The following is a 16,088-nucleotide window of genomic DNA, read 5'->3' as shown; positions in this document are numbered from 1 at the left end:
TGGCACTCATATGGTATGCTGGTGCTGCAGGTGGTGGCTTTACCCACTATGCCACAGCGTCGGCCCCCATTTGTTTATTTTTATTTGAAAGAGTTACAGAGAAGGAAAGACAGAGAAAGGTCTTCCATCTGAGGGTTCACTACCCAGATGGCCACAGTTGCTAGGGCTGGACCAAGCCAAAGCCAGGAGCCATCTGGGTCTCCCATGTGTGTACAGGGACCCAAACACTAGGGCTATATTCCACTGCTTTTCTCAGACCATAAGGAAGGAGTTGGATTGAAAGTGGAGCAGCTGAGACTTGAACCGGTGCCCATATGGGATGCTGGCATCACAGGTAGCAGCTTTACCTGCTCTACTACAGCGCCATCCCCTAAATAAATCTTTTTTAAAAATTCCATTAAAGATACATGTTCATGAAAGAAAATAAAGGTAAGCAAAAGTAATGTAAAATTGTGTTTATATCGAAATAATTGCTGGTGTCCTCTGGTGTATGTTCTTTTTTGTATAAACTCATGTTTATTTAATATTTTTAACATCTGTTGACATTTTATATTTTTCATATTTTTCATTAAAATATGTTGTGAATTTAAAAGTGTACACTTTGATTTTTCCTTGACAGATTTTTATAAAGTACATTTTCTCTAGTGATGACATATTGTTTTTCTATATTATTTTAATTGCTTGCTTTATAATTTATTTATTTAAAGATTTATTTATTTATTTATTTATTTATGTGAAAGGCAGAGATAGAAGGGGGAAGGGAAGGAGGGAGGGAGGGAGAGAGACAGATTGATCATCCATCCACTGATTCACTCCCCAAATGGCCACAATGGCCAGAGCTGGGCCAGGTGGAAGCCAGGAGGGAGGAGCTTGTTCCGGATCTCCCACGTGGGTGCGAGGGTCCTAGCACTTTGGTAATCTTCGGCTGCTTTCCCAGGTCCATTAGCCAGGAACTGGATTGGAAGCAGAATAACCACGAGTCAAACTAGTACCCATATGGGATGCTGGCTCTGCAGGCATGGCTTAACCTGCTGTGCCACAGCTCTGGCCCCTGTTTAGTTTATATTTTTTAAATTGTTTTAAAGATTGATTTATTTGAAATACAGAGTTAGAGAGAGAGTTCAATCTTTTATCCGCTGGTTTATTCTCCAGGTGGCTACAATAGTGAGGGCTGGCGCTTCATGTGGGTCTCCCACATGAGTGCAGGGCACAAGCACTTTGGGCCATCTTTTGTTTTCCCAGGTGTATTACCAGGGAGCTGGATCAGAAGCACAGCAGCCAAAACTCAGATGGGTGCCCATATGGGATGCCAGCTCTGTAGTCAGAAGCTTAACCCATTAAGCCACAATGCTGGCCCCTAGAGTCTATTTATTATTGTAAAGCATTTGTAAGTTGTAGTCATAGGTTTTATTTTTTGAGAGACTTCTTTATTTCTTTGAAACTCAGAATTACATAAAGAGAGAGAAAGAAACAGAGAGAGATCTTCTATCTGCTGGTCTACTCTCCATATGATTGCCATGGTCATGGCTGTGCTAGCCCGAAGCCAAAAGCTTACTCCGTGTCTCCCATGTGGGTGGCAGGGGCACAAGCATTTGGGCCATCTTTTGCTGCTTTTCCCAGGCCATTAGCAGGGAGCTGGATCAGAAATGGAGCAGCTTGGACTTGAACTGGCATCCATATGGGATGCTGATGTTGTGGGTGGTGGCTTTACATGCTGTACCACAACGCTGGCCTGTGAAGTTTTTGTTTTATTTTACTAGGTATTGATAGCCATTAGAATGGTGATATCTTTAAGAATTTTGAGGTGGCCGCTGCTGTGACGTAGTGGGTAAAGCTGTGGCCTGCAGTGCTGACATCCCATATGGGTCCTGGTTCGAGTCCTGGCTGTTCCACTTCCCATCCAGCTCTCTGCTATGGCCTGGGAAAGCAATAGAGGATGGCCCAAGTCCTTGGGCCCTTGCACCCATGTGGGAGACCCGGAAGAAGCTCCTGGCTTTGGATCGGCTCAGCTCCGGCTGTTGCGTCCATTTGGGGAGTGAACTTGCTGATGGAGGATCTCTTTCTCTGCCTCTGCCTCTCTTTAAGTCTGCCTTTCAAATAAATAAATAAATCTTTTTTTTTTTTTTTGACAGGCAGAGTGGATAGTGAGAGAGAGAGAGAGAAAGGAGAGAGAAAGGTCTTCCTTTTTGCCGTTGGTTCACCCTCCAATGGCCGCCGCAGCCGGCGCACCGCGCTGAACCGATGGCAGGAGCCAGGTGCTTCTCCTGGTCTCCCATGGGGTGCAGGGCCCAAGCACTTGGGCCATCCTCCACTGCACTCCCTGGCCACAGCAGAGAGCTGGCCTGGAAGAGGGGCAACCGGGACAGGACCCAGCGCCCCGACCGGGACTAGAACCCGGTGTGCCGGCGCCGCAAGGCGGAGGATTAGCCTATTGAGCCGCGGCGCCGGCCTATAAATAAATCTTTAAAAAAATTCAAAAGAACTTTGAGTGAACTTTTAAGAAGTTAAGCAATGTGCCAGATATCTGAAAATGAGGTTTTTTTTGTTTTTGATTAACAGGTTTTACAAACACCTTGGACTAAGTAATTGGTATTATAAGGTAGAGGATTTTATTTAGGTAGTCACATTAGCTTGGATTTGAGTTCTTAGTATATATTAAATGAATTAAGTTCAGTATCTGAAAGTATTGCCTGAGACTTTCAAATAATTAAAATCATTAATATCAGTGGAGTCGCTCTCTGTGAGACAGTTTAACATATCAAAAATGAATTTTTATCTGTCCAGATTACAAAATAGACTGAAAAAAGTCTACAGAGTTTCAAATGAAGAAATAATTGTTTTTATCTTTGCTTTCTATCAGAAGGCAGCCAAAACAGCATAGTGTTAATGGAGGAAAGTACTTATCCAGCTTTGGAAGAAACTAAATCAGAGATTGAGGTAAGCTTATATGTACTCTGTGGGTGTATGGTAAGCAGTATTTTTTTTTAAAGATTTATTTATAGGCCGGCGCCGTGGCTTAACAGGCTAATCCTCTGCCTTGTGGCGCCGGCACACCAGGTTCTAGTCCCGGTTGGGGCGCCGGATTCTATCCCGGTTGCCCCTCTTCCAGTTCAGCTCTCTGCTATGGCCCGGGAAGGCAGTGGAGGATGGCCCAAGTGCTTGGGCCCTGCACCCGCATGGGAGACCAGGAGAAATGCCTGGCTCCTGGCTTCGGATCAGCGAGATGTGCCGGCCGCAGCGGCCATTGGAGGGTGAACCAACGGCAAAAAGGAAGACCTTTCTCTCTCTCTCTCACTATCCACTCTGCCTGTCCAAAATAAAATAAAATAAAATAAAATATTAAAAAAAAAAGATTTATTTATCTATCTGTATCTATCTGTCTATTTATTTATTTGAAAGACAGAGTTATGGCAGGACAGAGGCAGGGAGAGAGAGAGAAGTCTTCCATACACTGGTTCACTGCCCAAATGGCCACAATGGCTGGAGCTGCGCTGATCCGAAGCCAGGAGCCAGGAACTTCCTCTGGGTCTCCTACGTGGGGGTGGGGGCCCAGGGACTTGGGCCATCTTCTGCTTTCCCAGACCATAGCAGAGAGCTGGATCAGAATTAGAGCAGGTGGGACTCGAACTGGCTCCCAAAAGGGATGCTACACAGCAGGCAGTGGCCTCCCCCGCCACAGCAGCATTCCCTCTTCCCTCCCTCCCTCCCTCGCATCCATCCATCCATCCATCCATCCTTCCTTCCTTCCTTCCTTGATTTATTTATTTCTTTACTTGAAAGTCAGAACTATGAAGAGGGAGGAAAGATTGATTGATCTTTTTTTTTTTTTTTTTAAAGATTTATTTATTTACTTGAAAGTCAGAATTACAGAGAGAAGGAAAGGCAGAGAGAGAGGTCTTCCATCTGCTGGTTCACTCCCCAGGTGGCTGCAATGGCTGGAGCTGTGCCAATCTGAAGCTAGGAGCTTCTTCTGGGTCTCCCACACGGGTGCAGGGACCATCCTCTACTGCTTTCCCAGGCCATAACAGAGAACTGGATCGGAAGAGGAGCAGCCGGGACTCAAATCGGCGCCCACATGGGATGCAGGCACTACAAGTGGCGGCTTTTCCCGCTACGCCACAGCGCCAACCCCTTGATTGATCTGTGCATTGGTTCACTCCCTAACTGGTCCACTGTCCTGTGCTGAATCAGGTCAAAGCCAGGAGCTTCATCCAGATCTCCTGTGGGTGCAGGGGCCCAAGCACATGGTCCATCTTCTGCTGCTTTCTGGATTGAAAGTGGAGCAGTCGGGCGTTGAACCAGCACTCATATGGGATCCTGGTGTTGCAGGTGACAGGTTTACCTGCTATGCTGCAGTGCTAGACCGTAAACAGTGTTCTTTGAGAATGCTAATTAATGCCTCCATTTCTAATTGTGTATTCTTTTCCTGTTTGAATTATAAGCAACTTTTATGGAAGTTTTTAAGATTCTATAGTTTGGTAAGTTTTTGTTATTTTAAAAATTAAAAAAAGTGCTTGAGAAAGTAAGCAAGCTCCAGTCTACTAATTTACTCCCTAAAAGCCCATAAAAACCAGGACTGAGCTGGCCTGAAGTCAGGAATCAGGAAGACCATGAAGGTCCCTCATGTGGACCCAATAGACCTAGTTACTTGAGCTCTCATCACTGCATCCCAGAGTTTGTATTAGCAGGAAGCTGGAGTTAAGAGCTGCAGCCAGGTATCGAAACCCAGGTACTTCAATATGAGATATGGGCATTGTAACTGAAAAATTAACACAGTGTTCTAGACTAATCACTTTTTAAAAAAGATTTATTTATTTATTTGAAAAGCAGAGTTACATAGAGAAGGAGAGGCGGGGGGGGGGGGGTCTTTCATCCTCTAGTTCACTCCTTAATTGGCTGCAATGGCTGGGGCTGTGCCGATCTGAAGCCAGGAGCCAGGAGCCTCCTCCAGGTCTCCCACGTGGGTGCAGGGGCCCAAGCACTTGGGCCATCTTCCACTGATTTCCCAGGCCAAAGCAGAGAGCTGTTTTGGAAGTAGAGCAGCTAGGACTTGAACCAGTGTCTATATGGGATGCCGGCACTACAGGCGATGGCTTTACTTGCGATGCCACAGCACTGGCCCCGAGACTAACCACATTTAATGTTAGCTTCTTATTTTACTTCTGATTAAGGGAGATGTAGTTTAATTTAGAAAAGTGATTTCCAAAGATTGCTAAAGACCATATTTCTTAAAATTTCTAGAGTGGCCATTTGAGGGGTGAACCAACGGAGGGAAGACCTTTCTCTCTATCTCTCTCACTGTCCAAAAAAAAAAAAACATTCTAGAGACTGTAATGTAGTCTGTAGAATAATTTTATTTGGAAATAGGTTACCTTCTTGGACTATATTGAAATTCAACTGTTGGGGTTCATATCTAAACTGAAAGTTGATTTTTAAGGTTGACGATCTGAATATTGTCCTTTGGAGTTTTATTTGATTTCTAGATAAAACATAGTGGTTTAGTTCATTGTGCTGCTGTAATAAGATACCCCGGATTTACTGACTTAAAGAAAAATAGTAATTGGACTGGCGCTGTGGAACAGTGTGGTAAACCCTAGCCTTCAGCTCTGGTATCCCATATGGGCACCGGTTTGGTCATCTGCTGCTCCACTTCTGATCCAACTTCCTGCTGATGTGCCTGGGAAAACAATGGAAGATGGACCAGGTCCCTGGCAACTGCCATCCACTTGGGAGACCCGGAGGAACGTCCTGGCTCCTGGTTTTGGTCTGGCCCAGCCCTGTCATTGTGGCTATTTGGGGAGTGAACCTGTGGATGTAAGATTCTCTCTCTCTCTCTCTCTCTCGTTTTCTTTGTCCATAACACTGCCTTTCAAATAAATAAATAAATCTTTAAATAATAAAATAGTCATATCTGTCACTTTTTTTTTTTTGCTTGTATTTCTTTTTTATCTTCTGTAGCAGTAAAGAAATCTGTCACTACCTGCAATGCCAGCATCCCATATTGGAGTGCCATCTTGAGTCTTAACTATTCTGCTTCCAATCCAGCTTCCTGCAAATGTGCCTGGAAAAGCAGTGGATAGTGGCACAAGTCCTTGGGATCCTGCCTACCCAAATGGGAGACCCAGATGGGATTGTTGGCTTCTGGGACAACTCTGGCTGTTGTGGGCTTTTGAGGAATGAATCAGTCATTGTAAAATCACACTTGTACCCTCCATTAGTCTGCCTTTGCGTGGATGAATAAATGAGTGCGTGAATAAATAAATACTTAATAAAAAAAAGTAGAAATTACGTGTAGGCATTTAGCCTAGTGCCTGGATTAATTCTCAGCTCTGGCTCCTTAATCTGGCTTCCTATTAATGCAGACCTTGGGAGGCAGCAGTGATACTCAAGTAATTGAGTTCCTGTCACCCATTGAGAGAACTGGATTGCATTCCCAGCTTCTGTCTCATCCCAGGTGTTGTGGGTGTTTAGTGATTGAACCAGCTGATAGGAGCTCTCTGTGTCTGTCTATCTGTCTCAAAAAAGATGTAAAAATTCTTTTAAAAAATCTTATTTTCCTTCTGGAGGCTGAGAGGTCCACAGTCAAGTCTGTTGTGTGGTTAGGCATGCTTTGTCTCATGATGGTGTTGTTACGTCATCCTCCAGTGGGATGAAGACCATGTGTTCATATATAGCAGAAAGGAGTGGCTAAAAAAGGCCAAATGCTGTGAAGAATGTTGTATTAAGTTCTGCTCAAATTGGTGGGGGAGGAGCCCCGAAGTCCAGACCCTAATGGACTCTACCCCATGGCCCATCCTTTCTTTGCTTTTTGGTGGGTTTGGCTACCTGCAATGAATTACTGTCTAAAAAATCTAATATTTATCTTGAACTTTTTTAGAAAGCAGTAGAAACCATGTTACATTATACATTATACATTGTTTTACATTATAATTGTCCAGTTAGTTACTAATCTCTCACTGTGCCTAATTTATAAATTAAGCTTTCATAGGTACAGAAGGAGTATAGGAAAAAACATAGTACATATGGGCTTTGGCACTATCTGACGTGTCAGGCATCCACTGGGGGTCTTGTATCCATTGCGGATAAGGGGTGACTGTTGTACTACCACATTGGCTGCTAAGTTCCAGTGTGTGGATTTAGGAAGGAACTCATTGAGTTCATAGCACATGACAGAACTATTGAAATTCATTATATTCATAACAGGAAAAGTTTAACCAGTCTTTTCAGGCTCCTTGACTGCAGAATTATGCTCAAATAAACCCATGGAACTGATGAGAGAAATGAAGTTTCCCTTCCTGTGATCATTATGAGCAAAAGTGGTCTTCTCAGGTTGCATAGGCTGACAGGAGAAGGCGATAGTCTATTCTAATTGTGAAACTCGCCAAGCGGTTTGATGCTTTTTTTTTTTTTTTTTTTTAAATTTGAGCAGTAGAGTTACAGACAGTGAGAAAGAGAGCAACAGAGAGAAAGCTCTTCCGTCCGTTGGTTCACTCCCCAGATGGCAACAACGGCCGGAGATGGCCATTCTGAAGCCAGGAGCCAGGTGCTTCTTCCTGGTCTCCCACGTGGGTGCACAGGCTCAAGCACTTGGGCCATCTTCTACTGCTTTCCCAGGCCATAGCAGAGAGCTGGATTGGAAGAGGAGCAGCCGGGACTAGAACTGGCGGCCATATAGGATGCCCGCGCTGTAGGCGGAGGATTAAACTAATGTGCCATGGTGCTGGCCCCTGATGTTTTTTATTTTTTTTAAAGAGTTATTTTATTTATTTGAAAGAGTTACTGGGAGTAGGGCCCGGGGAGAGAGGAGAGATCTCCCATCAGCTGATTCACTCCATAGTGGCTGCAATGGTTGGGGTTGGGCCAGGCTGAAGCCAGTAGCCAGGAGCTTCATTTGGGTTTCCCAGATGGTTGCAGGAGCCCAAGCACTCGAGCCATCTTCTTCTGCTTTCCTTGACACATTTCGATCCAGAGAGCTGGATCAGAAGTGGAGCAGCTGGGACTCGAACCTGCGCCCATATGGGATGCTGACCTGAAGGCAGCAGCTTAACCTGTTGTGCCACAACGCTGGCCCCTGATGTTCTTTTCGATTAAAAGATGAGTCTAGGGACTGGTGCAATGGCTCAATGGCTCAACAGGTTAAGTCACTGCAGGATCAGCATTCCATAAGGGCCTGCCTCTCTCTCTCTCTCTCTCTCTCTGCCTCTCTGCCTCTCTGCCTCTCTGCCTCTCTGCCTCTCTGCCTCTCTTTAACTTTGCCTTTCAAATAAATAAATAAATCTTAAAAAAAAAAAAAAAAAGAGAAAAAGAGGGCTACTGTTGTAGTGCAGCAGGTTAAATCCCTGGCCTGCAGCGCCGGTTCGAGTCCTGGCTGCTCCGCTTACGATCTAGCTCTCTGCTATGGCCTGGGAAAGCAGTGGAAGACGGCCCAAGTCCTTGGGCCCCCTGCACCAGCGAATTGAGTCCTAGCTACTCCACTTCTAGTGGGGCTCCCTACTGTTGTGCCTGGGAAATCAGTGGAGGATGGCCCAAGTGCTTGGGCCCCTGTACCCATGTGGGAGACCTGAAAGAAGCTCCTGGCTCCTGGCTTTGGTCTGGCCCAGTCCTGACTGTTGTGGCCATTTGAGGAGTGAACCTGCGTTTAGAACATTTCTCACTCCCTTTCTCTCTCTCTCTCTCTTTCTCTCTCTATAATTTTTACTTTCAAATAAGTAAATAAATATATTTTAAAAAATTTTAGCCTAGTGTTGCGTAAGTTGTTATTGTTGGGTAGGAATTTTAGATATGAAATTATATATATTAAATACATATATATATATAAAGCTGTATATTAAATTTATTTTGTATTTAAAATTTATGTATAAAATTACCATAGTATTTAATACCATTATACGTTTTAAACTATAGAAAATACAAGATTCTTAAGTAATTGTTGAATTTATTGTCTCTAAAATTACTACTCTGCAGGCAGAGGAAGAAAAGTTACCTGATGACAATGTCTATTTTGGAACTGCCAGTGATGATTCGGATATTGTTACTCTAGAGCCACCTAAGTTAGAAGAAATTGGAATTCAAGAAGCTGTAATTGTTGAAGAAGCACAGAGTCCAGAAGACTTTAATATGGGTTCTTCCTCTAGCAGTCAGTATGCATTCTGTCAGCCAGAAACTGGTAAGAACTATGTAAAGACTGCAATGATAAGACTTAAAGACTTTTCTAACCCGAAATCTCAAGTTTTTAATATAGGAAGGTACTTCAAATAGTATGTGGAAAATACATTTCTTTTTTTTTTAAGATTTATTTATTTATTTGAAAGTCAGAGTTACACAGAGAGAGGAGGGGCACAGAGAGAGAGAGAGAGAGAGAGAGAGAGAGAGAAGTCTTCTAGCCAGTGGTTCACTCCCCAGTTGGCTGCAACGACCAGAGCTGTGCCAATCCGAAGCCAGGAGCCAGGAGCTGCTTCCGGGTCTCCCATGTGGGTGCAGGGGCCCAAATACTTGGGCCATCTTCTACTGCTTTCCCAGGCCATTACAGAGAGCTGGATGGGAAGTGGAGCAGCCGGGTCTGGAACTGGCGCCTATATGGGATGGCAGCACTTCAGGCCAGAGCATTAACCCACTGGGTCACAGTGCTAGCCTCGCCAAAATTACATTTGTAAAAAAACTATTCCTGGATTTCAAAAATTTTTTGTACTGAAGACAGTTTATCTCCTTTTCCATGAGCTTATTGAAGTACCTTTATCTGCATTTGTAAAACTCAGGAAAATCTTTTGTAAGATCTATAATGAATCTATTGTTTTCCTAGACTCTGTGGCCTAAAATATAGCATTCTTTTGCAGTTACAGTAAATGCCATCTTTTGGTATTAAATAGAAGGTAAAATTTCTTCAGGAGATTTGTTGAAATCTCAAACAGTACAAAAAATGGTGTTCTTAAAATGTTTAACCATAGGAAATTGTGCCATTTATACCTAAAACCAGGAGGATGTTCATGTTTTTTGTTATAATACATTTTTTATTACAGAGAAGTAGTGAAAGAACATTTTCATTGGGTTTCTTAGATCCATTCTGTTATTAATCATTTAACAGATTGAGTGCCTACCGATTGGCAAACAGGGTTCTAGGAGCTCTGAGTACCACAGTCTTTTTACTTTAGAGTGTATTACAGAACATGCTTTTTTTTTTTTTTTTTTTTTAAAGATCTATTTATTTGAAAGGCAGATTTGCAGATGGAGAGAGTGAGCTTCCATCCGCTGGTTCACTCCTGAAATGGCCTCAACAGCTGAATCTGGGCCAATGCAAAGTCAGGAGCCAGGAACTAGTTCTGGGTCTCCCATGGGGATGCAGGTTCCTAAGCATTTGCACCATCTTCCACTGCTTTCCCAGGCACATTAGCAGGTTGCTGGCTTGGAAGTGCAAGAGCCAGCTTTACCCACTGTGCTGGCCCCAGAACGTCCTGTTTTAAACCACATCCTTAGTGCAGTTAATAGTGTAGTCTATACAGAATCATTTGGAGGTTAAAATGTATGTTGCTGAGATGATTCACTTTTACTGTTTATAGCTCAATTTCATTAATGTTTATAACATCTTTTGTGGTGACAAAAATATTGATGCATAGAGTTAATTCCTGGAAAATATCATGAGACACAGATCTTTAATGCATAGTTTTTAACCCATTCTTATAACTTATAGATGAATTATGGGAGAGACAACTTGAAACACTGACCATAAAAGCTCCATAATTGGATGGAAAAACAGGAACACATAGTATCTATTTCAGATAGTTTTCTTAGATTTTACCATTCTTTAATATTGGTTTAATGACCAAAATCCTAACACGGGAATTTGTGTCATTCCAGTTCAAGCTAAGGAAATTTCAAGCAGAGATTCTTTATTATCACATCTAATGATGAGTTACTTTTAGATTATCATTAGTTTCCTTGAAAACACTTTTATTTAGTGTATTAGTGGGACTTGAAAACAGACCTTATTCAACTAATTTTTTTAAAAGATTTATTTATTTTAGAGGCAGAGTTAGAGTGAGAGAGAGAGAGAGGCAGAGAGAGAAAGGTCTTCCATCTGCTGTTCATTCCCCAGATGGCCACAATGGCCGGCACTGGACTGATCCGAAGCCAGGAACTAGTAGCTTCTTCCGGGTCTCCCACATGGGTGCAGGGGCCCAAGCACTTGGGCCACCTTCCACTGCTTTCCCAGGCCATTAGCAGGGAGCTGGATTGAAAATGGAGCAGCTGGGACTTGAACTGATGCCCATGTGGAATAGCAGTGCCACAGGTGCAGGCTTAGCCTACTGTACCACAGCACTGGCCCCCTTATTCAAATATTTAAATATGCATTTAATGTTTTTAGATGTTAGAAGAGAACTTCACCCTTTTCAGAATGGCATATTTTAAGTACCAATGTCCCTTGGTTTACTCAGGAGGTTGGTTCCAGAATCCCCTTGGATAGCACAGTTTAAGGATGCTTAAGTCTCTCAAACCTGTGCACATCTTTCTGTTTACTTTAATCATCTTCAGATTACTTAATGATTGTAGTATCTAGTACAATATAAATACTATCTGAATAGTTGGCATACTGTATTTTTTGGCAATAATGATGCAATTTTTGTCAAATTTTTAATGTGGATGAGTGACTGTATTTATTTATAAGGGCTTTATGTAATTGATTTTAGAATCTTTCTTGGTCATCAAATTTTGTAGTTTTTAAACTACAGGGTTTATGTTGCTTTCAATTAGTCTTTTTTTCATCTTTTTTTTTTTTTTACAAATAAAGGTTTATTTTATTTATTTGAAAGACAAATTTACAGAGAGAGGTAGAGCCAGAGAGAGAGAGAGGGAGAGAGAGAAAGGTCTTCCATCCGCTGGTTCATTCCTCAAATGACTGCAATGACCCCAATTGAGCCAATCTGAAGCAAGGAGCTTCTTCCAGGTTTCCTACACAGGTGCAGGGGCCCAAGGTCTTAGGCTATCTTCTGCTGCTTTCCCATTCCACAGCACATCGTAAGTGGAGCAGCCGGGACTCGAGCCAACGCCCATATGGGATACCAGCGTTGCAGGCCAGGGCCTTAACCCGCTGCACTACAACACTAGCCCTCTTCTTCTTCTTCTTCTTTTTTTTTTTTTTTTTTTTGACAGGCAGAGTGGATAGAGAGAGAGAGAAAGGTCTTCCTTTTTGCCGTTGGTTCACCCTCCAATGGCCGCTGCAGCCGGCGCATCTCGCTGATCCGAAGCTGCAGCCGGCGCACCTCGCTGATCCGAAGCTGGGAGCCAGGTGCTTCTCCTTCTTCTCCTTCTCCTTCTTCTCCTTCTTCTCCTTCTTCTTCTTCTTCTTCTTCTCTCTCTCTTTTTTTTTTTAAAGATTTACTTATTTATTTATTTGAAAGGCAGAGTTAGAGAGGCAGAGGCAAAGAGAGAGAGAGTCAGTCAGTCTTCCACCCACTGGTTCATTCCCCAGATGGCTAAAACAGCCAAAGCTGGGCTGATCTGAAGCCAGGAGCTTCTTCCGGGTCCCCCACGTGGGTGCAGAATTCCAAGGACTTGAACTGTCTTCTGCTGCTTTCCCAGGCCACAGCAGAGAGCTGGATTGGAAGTAGAGCTGCTGGGACTTGAACCGGTGCCCATATGGGATGCTGGCACTGCAGGCAGCAGCTTTTCCCACTACATCACATTGCTTGCCTCATCTTCTTTTTTTTTTTCTTTCTCCCTTCCTCTGGTTTAATTTGAGGGTATTCATGAGCCAGAAAAGTCAGATTGAAGCAGAAGTCTTGCAGAAGGGTCCTGGTAGACATATAAGAAGCTGGTATATATATAGATATTTAGATATATACATACATATATGACCAGAGAGAGGATATATACACTGTTGATGTTTTTCAGGAAGTTGCATGCTTCTGAGTCTGTCATTTTGTTTCCTTTCTAAAGAGACTTTTTGGGAATTTTGCCAACTTAAGAGGAATATTTTATAAGTGAATTTTACCCATGAAATAAAATGTTGAAACGTAAGATGACATTTTAAACTATGCTGAAAATGTTTGAGTTGCCCAGAAATCTTTGTTGTCTTTCCCTTACTCCCAATTTTTTTATTGACTTATGATTTTCATGCTGCTTATTGCTTACTTTGTTTTTTTTTCCTTCCCATCTTTATAGAATTATAATTTCAATTTTTTTGCTTTGCATTATATTCTGATGGTAATACTTCTGTTGTTAATTTAGGAACACTGCCTACTTTCTTCATATGACCTCTTCTCTCACAAAAGTAACGTTGGTAGCTGTAGAGAGGTTTGTGTTGTGTATGTTTTTAAAAAGGCATGCATATTATTATATTTTAATTTAGCACAGATAACATTTAAGTGATAACTGAAGTGTTTTCAGTGCTTTTTTTCCTTTTATTATTGATGATGAAGCTTTATGCATCTTCTTTTCCTATTTATTCACAAAAGAAAGGTGGTGGGAGAAGCTGTGGAAGATTCCTGAATGCATAAGGGGATGGGATGATCAACTGAAACACCATGTTCCTAGCCAACTCGCTTCCCAAGGTGGTGTGACTAAATCTGAGCAGCTTCTCTAGAGCTGAGTGTGCCCAGTCACATTTACTATTTACTAAATGCTTTAATGATACCTGTTTTCATCTGTGATACTCTAAAACAGGTGTTCAGAATTGATCTTATCAAAAAACTGGCTAAGCTTTTGCATGCCTTTGCATTGCTTGCATCTTGGACTTTGGGCCAGAATATGCTTTAAGAGAAGTTTAATAATAAAAATATTTCAGCTATTATATATATGGAAGCATTGCATAAAGTTGTGAACATGTTGATAGGAGTTAGACTGGTTTGTTAGCATATATAATGAAGACATGTTAATGGAGAATCTTGACTACAAGTTTGTTTTCACATTTACCTATCTTAAGTGTGTTGGAAAGTATGAGTTAAATATTCCGATCATGATCATGAATGCCTTTGTATTGTGTTACGCTTTGTTAAAGTCTTCCTTTCTTTCTCTTTGTCCAAGAAATGTAACCTCACACCTGAGGCGATGACATTTTGGAAAAACTAGTGATCAAGAATGACAAGATAAACATGATGGGCATAAGGGTCATGAGCAAAAGATCTCTCATTGGAATCTGTACACTAAATATTAGGAACATTTATTCATTGAGTAGAACCTTTTGTCTTGGTGCTTGTTGTGTGAGAGTGATCTGAATCCTCCGTGACCCATCGTTATACACAGTATTGCCTAACCTCAGTCACTAGCTTTCCTGTGGCATGGACAGCGTGGCTTCTGAAAAACTTTGCTTTTGGAGCATGATTGTTTGTTGTGGAGCTCTTTGTATAAATTCAAGTCCACATTTCATCCCTACTTTTAGTCTTTTCCTTTTCTTCTAACTGCTTTGTGGAAATTATCACTCAATGATCTATTCTGTGTGAAGCATTGTTTGCTGATACATGGAACAGTGGTAAGAAATTACGCATTTGGAAAGATTTTTCCAGGGACCAAACTTCCTGGACTTGAAGTTTCTCATGTAAATTTTCTTTCCCCTGTTTTTTTGTTTTGTTTTTTACTACCCTTTTCATAAAGGAGCAGCACCAGACTAGTACTTAATATTGGACAATGGGACATAGCCATTGTGTCACTTCCTCATGCTGACATATTTACTAGAAGGTAAAATTCATAACCTTCTAGTAAGAGTGGCAGTCGAAGGGAAGGGCTCATCTGACTTCTGGAAACTGTAGTGTTTTTGAACCTTGCTCATGGGCTAATAAGATACAAATGAAACTAGAGACCAGATATACACAAGGATGCTTGTAGTATTTCAAGTCACAGGAACTGCTTGTACACTTTCATATGTTACTTAAAGAGTTGAACTTAAGCTACTTTTATTTGAAATTGAATGAAGTGATAGAGAGGATTTTGTTTTTGTAGAAATAGTGCTTATTGATGTCTCTAGTATCAGTGAAATTTAATAGGCTACATGTTCTTTTTTTTTTTTTTTTTTTTTTTTTTAACAGTTAGTTATAGACAGAGAGAGACAGAGAGAAAGGTCTTCCTTCTGTTGGTTCATTCCCCTAATGGCCGCTACGGCTGGCGCTGTGCTGATCTGAAGCCAGGAGCTGGGTACTTCTTCCCAGTCTCCCATGCGGGTGCAAGGACCCAAGTACTTGGGTCATCCTCCGCTGCTCTCCCGGGCCACAGCAGAGAGCTGGACTGGAAGAGGAGCAACCGGGACTAGAACCCTGTGCCCATATGGGATGCCGGTGCCGCAGGCGGAGGATTAGCCAAGTGAGCCATGGCACCAGCCTAATAGGCTACATGTTCTAATACCATAAGCTACAAGGTGCCGGAAGGTTAAAAAAAGGAGACGGACTCTTAAAGCACAGAGTAATATGAGTAACAGATTCTTTTATATCAGGATTGAGACATTTTATGTTGTTTTATGCTAATATTTTGAAAGCTTGTGGTTTTGTTTGTGTTATTTTGGCTGTCTCATGAAAAGGCATGTAGGGATGGCAATAATTATTCTAAATTTCTCTAAAGTTGTTAATACATTAACATCAACATTTTTCTTTTTAAAATAGTATTTTCGTCTCAGCCTAGTGATGATGAGTCGAGTAGTGATGAAACCAGTAATCAGCCCAGTCCTGCCTTTAGACGACGCCGAGCAAGGAAGAAAACTGTTTCTACTTCAGAATCTGAAGAACGGCTCCTTGGTGAACAAGAAACGGAACCTTCTAAGGAGCTGAGTAAACGCCAGTTCAGTAGTGGGCTCAATAAGTGTGTTATACTTGCTTTGGTGATTGCAGTCAGCATGGGATTTGGACATTTCTATGGTAAGTATTTGAAAAAGGTGTTAATACATAAACTAGTGGTAGAATACAGAGGCATTTACTAAGAGGAAGAAATCCTGGGATGTGTTATTGGTGTCATCGTTAACTTTTTTTTAAATGATTTATTTATTTATTTCTTTGAGAGGCCTCAGTGGTGGAGCTAGTCCAATCCGATGACAGGAGCTGCTTCTGGGTCTCCCACGTGAGTGTAATGGCCAAAGTACGTGGGCCATCTTCCACTGCTTTCCCAGGCCATTA

At 42.1% G+C, this 16,088-nt stretch overlaps 1 protein-coding gene across 4 annotated transcripts in view; it reads left to right on the top strand.

Annotated features, from left to right (window-relative positions):
- CCPG1 (cell cycle progression 1) overlaps window positions 1-16,088 on the top strand; it is a 90,541-nt gene that overhangs the window by 30,646 nt on the left and 43,807 nt on the right. For all 4 annotated transcript variants that reach the window (XR_009867319.1, XM_062205954.1, XM_062205955.1 and 1 more), the window contains exons 4-6: window positions 2,861-2,937; window positions 8,965-9,166; window positions 15,582-15,833. Coding sequence is in view for 3 of the 4 variants with exons in the window: in XM_062205954.1 (XP_062061938.1) it covers window positions 2,861-2,937; window positions 8,965-9,166; window positions 15,582-15,833 (531 nt within the window). In the remaining variant the exon portion in view is untranslated. The remainder of the gene's footprint in view (window positions 1-2,860; window positions 2,938-8,964; window positions 9,167-15,581; window positions 15,834-16,088) is intronic.

This window comes from Lepus europaeus, chromosome 11 (assembly GCF_033115175.1).
Source record: "Lepus europaeus isolate LE1 chromosome 11, mLepTim1.pri, whole genome shotgun sequence".
Taxonomy (NCBI): Eukaryota; Metazoa; Chordata; class Mammalia; order Lagomorpha; family Leporidae; genus Lepus; species Lepus europaeus.
The sequence above is the reverse complement of the archived record's forward strand: the minus strand, read 5'-3'. Positions and strand labels throughout refer to the sequence as shown.